Source organism: Cydia pomonella, chromosome 10 (genome assembly GCF_033807575.1).
Source record: "Cydia pomonella isolate Wapato2018A chromosome 10, ilCydPomo1, whole genome shotgun sequence".
Lineage (NCBI taxonomy): Eukaryota > Metazoa > Arthropoda > Insecta > Lepidoptera > Tortricidae > Cydia > Cydia pomonella.
Window position 1 is genome coordinate 14532392 of NC_084712.1, and position 12544 is coordinate 14544935.

Sequence of the window (12544 nt, forward strand, 5' to 3'; positions counted from 1 at the left end):
CGTTTGGAAATCGAATTTAGTTACACTAGGGGTACTGAACTTATTTGTTAAAAAAGTTCTATAACACGATAGCTCCGAAATTTTTACAGTAGGTAATATTCTGTTGTTAAATATATTTTTGATAAAAATTATTTTGAGCTTAAGAACACTGGCAGAATATATTTTTTTGTTTTTTCATGACTATGATAACAGAAAAAATGCCTATTTTTGTATCATAAAATGTATTTGAAGTAAAGTAATAAGACGTTTGTTCTGACTCAAATATTGCATTTATTATTTTTATCATCAAAAGTATGGTCTTACTTTCATTATATTGTACTGTCTCTAAATATGGGCATAAATTATTCATTTTTAATTTTACCTTGCATTATATTTATTACGTAAAGTGTTTGAGTAGTATAATTTATCAATAAAAAAAGTCGAGATTAGTTCATTTACTCTATCAACAATATCAACAAAGTTTTCTTGTTTTGAGACATGCAATAAGTATGTATGTACAATCCTTTTAAGAGTTGTAGGTACTAAAGTACAGCCAGCAAGTTGAGATAGTATATTTTGATTTTATTCCTTTTGGCTTGCTTTGCTGTTGCCTTTTACTCTTTGGTGAGTTTAGCTTGGAGAATACACAACAGCGCCAAAGACTTGTACATTCAGCATCAAAGTAGCGGATCAAACAACGCATCATAAGTATCTCCCATGCCATAACAGCTTAACAAACAGTGATATCATATGTAGAACAATTAAGACTATAGAAGATATACTTTTGATTGTGAATTTTAGAAATTTATCTATATTTGGAAAAGTTATTATCAGGGATGTCAGATACCTTTGGCGCGTTGTTTCATCCGCGACTATTGATGCTGACTGTACCCCCTTATTCACAAAACTGTACAAGCCTCAATTAGTTAATTTGTTTTTTATCCCTTTCTTAAAAGTACACAAGTTGACACCTGATTTACTCTAACAACAAGCCTTTTTGTTTCTGTCTTAGCATGTTTTTTCCATAGATCTGAGTCAACTCAATATCGAATATCGAGCATACATACTCGTAACTCCTGTTAATATTGTTTCTCATAAAACTTATCCCGGGTTTAGTTCTTTCACTCCACCACACGATAACTTTTCTTCTTGTTACTTAAGGGGTGGTTCAGTAAAGAAGTGGCAGTAAATTATCTGGTATTTTTTTTCTTTGCCTAATTATGAAGTAGTTTATTTTATTTTGTAATCTTCTGTATATAATATACTATAAAATAAAAAGAGATTGTTTGAGTTTTCTAATTTTTATAGCAATGTACTTTGTCAAATCGTGTTGTCCAACATTTTTCAATCTTCGCTTGCCGTTATCCACAATGCCACAATTGAATTTCCATTTTCACAACTTGTTTTATGCTTTTAGGAATATCGTTTTACGAATAAGATATACCAATTAACTGTATTTATCTTGGGAGGTCAGAAAGTCTCTCCAATCTAACCCCTGCCCGAGGTTTTGCTTTGGGAGATAAATTTCTGTAAAAATGGCATACATAGTGAAAATTTCATGTAGCTACATCAAGAAGTGAAGTCAAATGAAAAAAGTTAAATATTGAACAAAAGACAATTCAATAAGGTATTAAATAGCTCATCAAACTAAGACTAATGTTTATGTGAAACGCCTCATAAATTATCTCAGAAGATGCCGTCTAAAAAGTGTGAGATGTAATATAAAAGACGAAAACTTGAATTCGCCCATTTATTTTAAATACGATTTCATATAATTTTATAGAATAGTATCTACAGATTACTTTTAAAAAATGCACTGCCTATAAATTATCACAATACATAAATCCACATAATGTGCTGCTAATTTTTTTTCAAACCACTATTTACATAATTCATCTTTTGCATCACACGTAGTACTCCATCCTGTATTTGAACTTAGAGTGAAAATGCCTCATTACTCTGAGATAAATTACTGTCTTTAATTATTTAACTGTTATTACTTCCCATCTTGTTGGCTATGCTTTTGCATATTATTATCAGTCAACCAGTTAAACAGTATTATGTTCATTTATTCACGTAAATACAAAATAATGTTCTATAGACTGTATTCCTAGTATAATAAAAACAAACAAAGGGTAGCTACATTGTTAAAGATATGCGTGTTGATATTTTATATAACATTTATTGTAAGTTTTAATTTAACATGTATGTTTAGGAATTCCGCTACTATATTTTATTCATATTTATGATTCATACCTGTCAGGGGGGATGTAGGTTAATTTAATATTCCGAAGGAATTGAAAATATTGTTTTCATAGTTATTTCAATTCAACTCATTGTTTGATCATTCATTTAAGTTTCTGAATTCAAAATACTTCCTTTTTTTTCTAAAAAAAATCCAATTCATTTACTTGACTACTTGTGACTATGATAATTTGTTTTGTACGTAGTAGAAATAAGAATACTTACATTACAAATTAAGTGAGTCGTTTCACTAATATCATATCATTATATTCGCCTGACAGGTTAGATTTTTCATAAAGTTAACCATGGTGTTACTGGTAAGCTCTTAGTTAATTTGACTAAATTCTAGAATAGTTTACTAATCGCTGTATTTATGTTCAAAAGCTTTTTATATGGAAAAAACTATGTGAATTGTAATGGGTGAATGTCTTGTGATGATGTCATGAACAGTCTGTAATTTTTGGAATGTATGTGAGTTAGCAACGCATTAGGTATATATATTATTATGTTATACAATCGTGATATAATAGAGTGCTTTTCAGTGCCTATGTTAGGTAAGAGATTGATTATATCATTATTGTATACAATACTTTTTCTACGAGTCATCTAAAGTTATACTTTTTTTACTATAAAACCAAAATAATTAATGAATTTTGGGAAGTATCTCAGTAAACATAAATGTAGTACCAAAGACATAAACGCGCGACTATTTAGTCCCGCCCCGCGCCGGTTTAGTCTTTTCTATACGAGCGCGGCGGCACGTGATTGGTATTTTTTTTAATAGTTGAATACAGCGTATCGAAATGACTTTTAAAGTAGAGTTTGGGAGTCTGTTCTGTAGTAAGCAATTATAGTTGGTATACGAAATCTTAATTCAACCATTACAGTAGACGAGTAGAAAAAAGTATTTACTTACGTAATTATTTTTATTGCTTTTGATTTGACCATTATACGGCCGGCCTCTGCGTCTGTCTGGTTCAATTTTAAAAGATTGATATCATTGCGAATTTCATATAAATACATCGTTATACCAGTATTGTATAGGGGCCAACTGTTATTATTCCATTAAACGTAATTATTTATTATGATCGTCCTCATTTACTTGCTTTTAAACATGATTAATGTAAATGTCAGCATAACTGGTTGGTTACACTTGCAGTATTTTTTATCAGTGAAATAAATTCTCGGTTTTTATTCATAACATTTATAGATCTAAGGCTTAATGTAAACAGATTATAAGGCACATATATGATGACATAGCAATTAAAATGTGAGCCAAATATTGTTACCCATTTAAAATTGTATTTTAAATACATTGACTTTGAAATGTTTTCTGATGTTTATACTCGTTCAGGTGGGAAAAATCTCTTAATGTTAAAGTAAAATATATTCATATTCAAGTATTCATTTCATTTATTTACAAAATATAGTCGGTACCTAATTACAATCTAGTACCTGTGCCATAGCTAAAACTGAACACAAGTTCATGTCATGTCACAAAACAAAAATGTTAAGTAAACACCCCTACGATGGGACTGGCACCAGTAACGGGATGGTATAGAAAAACCCTGTAAAATAAGTATAGTATTCACCATTAGTTTTTAAATTTGTTAATGTGGTTAATAATATTGAAACCAATTGCGTTAGCTTTGATTAAATACATAGAAAACAAAGGATGAATAGGACATTCAACTTTTAACACATAAAGTGGTACAAATTTTACAGGTGTCAGTGAAATATCAAAAATACTCCAAATTTTCTCTTAAATGTCCCATGATTGGTGCCATTAGCCGGGTCCACACAGAGCGAGCATACGCGCGAGGCAATTTCCTCACGCACAAACCGGCCAGTGTAGACGTGCCTCGGGCGAGGAAAACGCACGCGCCGCCTCGGCCGAGGCACGTCTACACTGGCCGGTTTGTGCGTGAGGAAATTGCCTCGCACGAACGTGCTCGCTCGCTCGCTGTGTGGCCCCGCCTATTAACATCTGTCTTTCATGATGGGAGTATGCATAGGGGTGCACTTGTATTAATCCTGTTATTTATAACTTCCACTTATTTCTAAGGAATCATTGGTGAATATTAATTATATCATACAATGTTACAAAGCAAGCTGCAGTTATTGAGTTAATTAAATATTTATTTTATGTCTTCATGTTTGTTGATACCTAATAAATAAACGAATTTTTCAATTTACAAACATATTTGCATTATTTTCATTTTCAAGGTACCTGCTGTCGTCTAGGCAATTCAAGATAGATATAAACATAAACGAAACGTAATTTGACGTAATAACGTACGTATCCACTAAGTTAAGAGGCTGTCAATACCTAAAGCGCGCACACTGTCTATTTGTATCGGAGTAAATGAGATAGCACTGTCGCATGTTACTGGGCCTGGGCAAGGGAATAATAAGAAAAATATTTAAATAAAAAAAGTGGATTATTAGTGTAATATTTTACTCAACCACGGTTTAGATATAAATGTTTTGAAATTGTGATTTTAATTGCAGACCCATAAGTCAAAGCAATAAAGACATAAAACCGTTTAATTGATTTTAAGACCAATCTTTGCAATTATTTTCTATCGAGCCGATTTCGTTCAATCGTGTATCGAGTACAACCACGGTCTTTGAAATATAATTAATATGAACATATATTTTTCTTACTTGACTAAAACAAATAGTCTTTCTTAAAAAACTGTTTAAGTAACATCAATTTCAAGGACATTGGGTGTTGACAGCCTCTTAACAGCCATTTCTGTAAGGTATATTACGATAAAAACTTATAAACGCGTTTTTTATTCAAAGATATATAATTTCAAAGATACCAAAAAATATGCATATTTTAGAAGTAATTGACATGGCTCAGGGTATGGGTCACCGCGGCCTGGTGCTACTTGTAAAAACTAAAAATGTTTCCGTAGCAGGCTAAACTAAACTTTAATGGCTTGTTTTAAAGCTTATTTCATGTTGAAGCTGTTTGATATTGTACCTTTTACAACTAATTACTATTTGGATGATAGCACGCAACAACCCGTAGTATAATAATATTTAGTTTTGTGCGAGGGGTAAGGCAACGAGGATTTTCTCCCACTGTACTTTTATGTCATAATATTTGGTGATTGTTGTATTGTATCTTAGGCAATTCCCTACTAACAATGATGTTAATATTCATTTTTTTTTCGTTTCAATATTAACAAGATACTTGAAACAGTCGTCACTAACTGATAGTGTGTGCAAATATTTACACGTTTTTTAAAAATATTTTGTTTTGTGTGAGTTGTAAGGCAAGGGAAATGGGTCAAATTGAACTTCCAAGATTTGACCCATAAAACAAAAACAAGTTAAATATGAAAAAAGTAAAATTGTACATTCCTACAAACTTTTTTGACAGGCACAGAAAAAAGGTGGTTAGTAGAAATGTTGCATAATTTTGTTCAACTGGCCGACTTCATAAGCGGCGATTTATTTACCGTGCGCACAAGGCCCGAGACCCATAAGCTGAGTCATACATTTTAGCTAAAAACGGTTTGTATGGTAGCCCGGCGCATTGTGTACACTCGACGGGTGCGATGGCGGCGGGGCGATGAATGGGATAATATGAGTCAAAATATTTTATTTACACCTTTTTCCTATTCAGTTCTACAGATTGAAAGATAAAGTGACACAAATAAAAAAGGATGGCTATTTACTGTGTAGGATAAATAAATTAAAGTAAGCCTGAATAATGTAGTGATTTTTACGAGTCTACCTTTTTTCCTTTCTTCATTTCCATAAAATGTCGTCTGATGTAGCAAAGAGCACCAGGCACATCATTTGTAGCTTGTAGTTTCTGTTGAACTTCTTTACAAATCTCTTGCCCTGGTGTTATCTGCAACACTGAAATGTTGTTCTCAAGTAAATAATCAGTAATAGCAGCTTTTTGTTAGCGATATCAGTATTTACCCTAGGGTCAAGGGGGCCATGGCCTAGGGCGGCAAGCTGCTAAGGGTGGCATAAAAAATGCATTTGTGCTTATTACATGGCGCAGCCCAGGGCACCAAATATTAAAATACACCTCCGATATCATATGCCAGTGCCAAATGGTTGCATCATCATCATCATCATTTATTCAATAACAATATTTCATTGTGTTTGAAAAGTCTTAAATCTAGACACATGCACACAAAAAAAACATCATAACTTAAAAGTAAATACTTATTAAAACTAATTCAAATAAATTGCACAGCCACAAATAGATAGCCCAAAATAAAAAACATGAATAGTAATAAAAAAATTGACAATAATAATTAAAAAATAAGAGAAAAAAATCTAAATATGTCAACAAGTAAAAAGAAAAATTAATAAAATAATATCATTTAAAAATTTAAAAAAATTTGATCATGTCAGAATAAGAAAATAAATTATAAATTAAGAGAAAAATGTAAACTAGAAAAAAGAACTAATATAATAAAAAAAAAATATATATTATGTTATAATTTCCAAAAGGACGAAAAAATACAAACAAACAGTAATCAACTAAGTAATTGAAATCGTTTTTTTTTTAACTTATTTAGAACACGAACAGTCACATATACAAATTGAGAGTACTTAACATACTTAAGAATCATAGACCTGGAGGTTTATTATTAAGTATATAATGTTAACATACATACTAACAGAATAAAGAAAATGAAATCATGAGCCATACTTAAATTATATTTACTAGTCTTCAGAGCTAAATCGGTATCTAAAATATCACATGAAACTCTACGTTTAATGTAATAGGGCAGAAAAAAATACAATAAGTAGTAATACAGGAAGTAGGTTTAACATTAACATTCAGGTCTGTTTCATTAATTATCGGATAGGTTGTATTTTTTTTATTACTAATATCTGGTACGAGGGTTGCTACTTATATATCCGGAAACAAAAAAACAAACAAACGTACACGGCTGAAAATGGTTTTATTGTTTTTCAAAGTATTCCCCTTGATGATCTATGCACTTTTGCATTCGTGTGAACCAATTTTTGAAGCACTTCTGCCACTCCGCCTGAGGTACCTCCATAACGTGTTGTTTGAATGCGTGGACAGCATCTTCAGCGGTCGAAAATCGTTGACCGCGTAATTTATTTTTTATATTGGGAAATAAATAAAAATCATTGGGTGCCAAGTCAGGGCTGTACGGCGGATGACCCGTTAATTCCACATTTTGACCTTCCAAAAATAGAGTTGTTTCGCGTGACGTATGACAGCTGACATTGTCATGATGAAGAATGATTCTTCGTCGCTGGTTAGTTTTACGAATTTGTTGAAATACTTCCGGTAAGCAAATGGTCGTGTACCAATCTGAATTAACCGTTTTACGGTTTTCTAGTGGCACTGTAGCTACATGGCCATTAATACCGAAGAAGCAGGCCGCCATTTGTTTCAATGTACTTTTTGCACGAGTAACTTTCGTAGGGTTCGGCTCATTTTGAAACACCCATACCGTTGATTGTTGCTTCGTTTCGGGATCGTATGCATAGATCCAGGATTCGTCACCTGTATAGATGTTATAAACGGCCTTTGAGTCACCACGGTTATATTTTTTAAACATTTTATTGCACCATTCGACGCGAACATCTTTTTGCTCCTTAGTTAAGTTGTGCGGTATCCAACGCGAACAATTTTTTTTTACAGCTATTTGATCATGTAATATGCTATTAATGCTAGTCATAGAAATACCCAGAGTCGCCTCTATCTCGGGGTACGTAACATGTCGGTCGTGCATAATAAGTTTTCGCACAGCCTCAATATTTTGTGGTACAACGACCGATTTCGGGCGACCTGCCTTAACTTCGTCCGTAAGCATACTACGTCCACGATTGAACTCACTAAACCAGTGATACACAGTACTTAGTTTTAAATGGAGCTTCATCACCAAAATTGAAGTTAGTTGATCTATGCACTGTTGTTGCGTTAAACCACGCCGAAAATAAAAATCATAATAATATATATAAATCATAGCACGAATATTTTCACGAGTGAGTTCCATTCTTGTAGCGATATGACATTTAAAACCCGTCAAAAACAAAACACTAGCGTTAATAAGAAAGAAAAAATATACCGGCCAGTACTTAAAAAAGTTCAAATTTTACCATGGAGGTCAAATATACTATTGAAGATTGTAATCCCCGTTTCCGGATATATAAATAGCAACCCTCGTAGGTATTAGGACAACGGGAAAGTTACATTTTACATTGTATTATATTTAATTATTTGAAATACTTGAACTAAAACAATATAGTTTAACACATTCACTGCCAGACAAAAAACGGCGCACTACCCCAGAAACCGGTAGTCTACAGCTGCGTACAAAACAACCCGCCCAGCGGGGTGTCCAGCATCTGAACAAAGTTCATGAGCGCCCACCAGGTGGGTTCCTGACATTAAATGTGTTAAGTATCATTTTGAGACTAGATAATGAAGTGTGAAGAGGATCAATATCAAGTAGGTACTTATTATAATAACTAGGGATGAAATGACAGCATAAAAAAAAACCCTGTCATGATAAAAGAATTCTTCAATAGTGTCCCCGTAGTGTAGTGTAGTGTAGTTGGACCCGGGTATGTCCTTAAACTACGTCCAAAAGAGAGGTATGGGCAATGTGAATGTCATCTTGCCTTGTGTGGTAGGGCACAGCACAGCAGATGTCATTTCAGATCTAGAGCAGAGCCCAACTGGGGAAGTACCTCCACCTTACAGAAAACCGCAGCCAAATAACACTTGACCCTACTCATAGTGTTGTGTTCCTGCCGGTGAGTAAGGTTGCCAGAGCTCAATGAGGGGGGTGGGGTTAGGGTCGGCAACGCGCATGTAACTCCTCTGGAGTTGCAGGTGTACATAGGCTACGGAGACTGCTTACCATCAGGCAGGCCGTATGCTTGTTTGCCACCGACGTAGTATAAAAAAAAAAAGTGTAAAAACATTTTTGAAGTAAAAATGTAGTGCAACATAGCTGTATGTATGCTTTTACCACCAATCTTTTACCTAACATATAAGATTGGTGTACCATCAAAGCAACAAAAAGTTAACCCTTCATGGATCCAAGGTCTAAGTGTAGATTGATAGGTTAATTTTATTTCCATAGAGAAGTGACCTCACCTTCATAATGTTTTGTTTTTGAATCCCTCAACAAATAAACTGAATTTCCTTTGGATTCTTTCTTTGCTTCAGTGAAGTATTGCAGAAATATCCCATCTTTCCCATCATTCCTTGATTCAATGGAGAAGTAAATTTTTAAAAATTTCTTGTAATACTTTTTTGCCATTAAAAACGCTTCATGGGTATCCTTGATTTCTTTTGCAAGTAATTTTTGCTCTGCAATATAAAGTAAATCATCAAGTTTATATCAAGTTATCAAAAGGTTGAATTAAAAACCTTCAAGGATATTCATTTACTAACAAGCATACACCTCTTTAGAACTTGACCTGTCAAAATGCCTTTCGTCCCGGGAGACAAAACAATACTGGTTGTTTACAATTCTTAGATACGTTAGGGCTTTGGGTCATAATGCATGTATGTGTATGATCTATACCATATTATACTTCAGAGGAAAGGAGATGGCTGCTTCTGCATACAAACATAGTCCTCATTTTCCACTCTGGATATTGACATTATGAAAAATATTTTTGCATAATTTGATGTATAACAGATTCCATACAATTTTTTAAATGCTCCTAACTCTAATAATAACAATGTTTGTTAGTGAAATACAGACCTGATTTAAATTTGCTATATTTCACCTGTTGTTGCTCGTATTCTTCAACTTTGGACTTAATGTCGTGTACCAATTGTTTATTTTTTTCAGTTAACATTCTTAATTCGTCGTCGCTGTTCTTAGCTGAACTTCCAGAGTAATTTAGGTTCTGTGTTTGGAAACTATCTAACTGGTTAGCGATCTGTTTAGATAAATTTCCCACATCAGATTTGAATTCACCGAATAACTTTTGATCTAATTGTTTAATATCTATTCCGAAGTCCCATGTTTCGTCGATTAAACTCATATTTACAAATTCTAAGCTGAACTTTTACTGAAAGAAACAACACAATAAACTGATGTAGTCCAATTAACCGACTACTCGGTTCAAATTTCAAACTTTTTTTTACTTTCTTGATATTCTAGAGATGTATTTTTCCGCACAAAATATCATTACGATTGACATACGGCCAGTCCAGACGGAATGATTAAATCGACCGATTTGATCAGAAAAGAAATTGGCGTCAATCTCCAATTTAATCACCAATTTTAGATTCATGGTGATATTTGAGCGCTCTAAATTAAAAAATGCGTGCAAAAACGTGAATACTGGCGTCACAATTATGTATTCATACGTCCGCACCTCCATTTTATTGGTTATATCGGTCATAATCGTCAGTCGAAATATGCGAGCAAAATTATGTTTGCGTCCGCACGGCCTGATATGATCTGCCAATAGGGTTGTTTCCATCTACAAATCTTAGGGCAGAATTGTATCCCAATAAATTCTTTTGGATTATAAGAACATGTTAAACTACTTTTAGGGGACCTGTAATGACCATATTTTTGTAAATATTGAATTTAAAATATCTTTTGGCACACGTCACGTGACCAAACTCGAAACGTCATTGAAGATTCTGATGACGTCACAACTCTCGGATTGACACTGTTGACAGTTAGGCGATAAACAACAAATGAAAAATGTCAGTTGACAGTTCGTATCTTCTACGTGTGTATGTAATTGTGTCAAACCGTAAACTGTGACGTCATACAATTTTCAAAGAGCGTTTTGGACGCGAAAGCATCTGTCAAAATATATTTTGTTAATTTAACATATTTAAAGCTGTTTTTAGTATAAAAGTTGAATTTTAGGGCAACTTTTAGTTAATATAGAACGTAATACAAGCGTTTCAAAAAATTGGAAACAACCCTATTTCATCAGATTGGTGAAAAAGTGTTCCCATCTGGACTGGCCTGTATTTTTTCGGTCTAAAAGCGCCAATTACATCCACACTTTGTCAGGCCTGATATCATACCCGATTTCGGGCACGAGAAATAATATTTTTCCGTTTCCTCAAATATCAGCACATCATTTCCAATATTTGAAATGTAAAAAAATGGTTAATATACAAAACTAATAAACGATATTCTCCGCCGGTCTCTTGCCAGCGTGAACGTGCCAGCTCTTCTTGAGCCAGCTGGTATTGTAAGAGACGATGGTAAGAGACCGGACGGAATGTCACTAATTCCGTGGAAGATGGGACGGGTGCTGGTGCGGGACGCCACATGTGTAGACACCCTAGCCCCGTCTCATCTCCACGGCACAACTGCAAAAGCTGGCGCGGCGGCAGAGGCGGCCGAAAAATTAAAAAAGATCAAATATAGGGGTCTCGGCCCCGAATACGATTTCGTACCTTTTGGCGTCGACACCCTTGACCCGTGGGGTCCGAATGCATCTACACTATTTAAGGAATTTGCCAAAAAAATAACAGACGCTACCGGTGATCGTAGAGCTGGCAGCTTCCTCGCACAGAGAATAAGTATTGCGGTACAACGAGGAATTGCTGCCAGCATCTACGGCACCATGCCGCAGGGGGATAGTTTTTAATTATTTATTTTAAGATTAGTTTTATTTATTTTTAGATTTAGATTTTAAGTTTTATATGTATTATGTTGTTGTGTTTGTACCGAATAAGTTGTTTCTGTAAAAATAAAAGTATTACTTAAATAAGTATTCAGTTATAAGTATTAAGAGCCCGATTAATGCAATTAAATATGTTTAAACTAGAGACAAAGTATTTCTAAGCACATCGGTAACAATATTTGAAATGTAAAAAAATCCAAAATCGGGTCTGATATTAGGCCTGAAAAAGTGTGGATGTAATTGGCACTTTATGTTTCGACGTTCAAAAACATAGGCCCTACCGCGAACCACGTTCGACGTGTTGCCTCTCTGTCCCACTTGTAAATTCATACGTAAATGTATCGTGCCATTTAATTTGTTTTTTTTTTTATTATAAATTGTCAAACCTTAATTATTTTACATTTTGTAATATCCTTTTATACGCAGACGATTTAAAAATATATCATACAATTTATGACGAAAACGATTGTACTATGACTATTGTGCTGCAAATAAACTTCAGCTGAACCTCGATAAATGCAAACTTATTAAATTTACCAAAAAACGCGACGCAAAACTTGCAATAGTTGAAACTATAGGGACCGTGCGCGTTGGAGGGTCTGCCATCTTGTGGCCTGAATCGGAACAATAAACATGTACATTTACACGTCACGTATTGAAATCAGAAATCAGAAAT

General features: G+C 33.9%; 1 protein-coding gene across 2 annotated transcripts; it reads right to left on the reverse strand.

Moving 5' to 3' along the window:
- Positions 1 to 5824: 5824 nt before the first annotated feature.
- On the reverse strand, positions 5825 to 11946 carry LOC133522211 (histone-lysine N-methyltransferase SETMAR-like). Of its 2 annotated transcripts, XM_061857452.1 has the most exons (3): positions 9966 to 11946; positions 9350 to 9565; positions 5825 to 6102 (listed from the first exon to the last, which is right to left on the reverse strand). In XM_061857452.1, the coding sequence occupies exons 1-3, from the start codon at positions 10249 to 10251 to the stop codon at positions 5963 to 5965; spliced, it is 642 nt and encodes a 213-aa protein (XP_061713436.1). In that variant the 5' UTR covers positions 10252 to 11946; the 3' UTR covers positions 5825 to 5962. The 2 variants fall into 2 exon arrangements, with proteins under 2 accessions (XP_061713436.1, XP_061713434.1); XM_061857450.1 differs by lacking the exon at positions 9966 to 11946 and having other exon boundaries at positions 5966 to 6102; positions 7154 to 9465.
- Between the last annotated feature and the right edge of the window lie 598 nt (positions 11947 to 12544).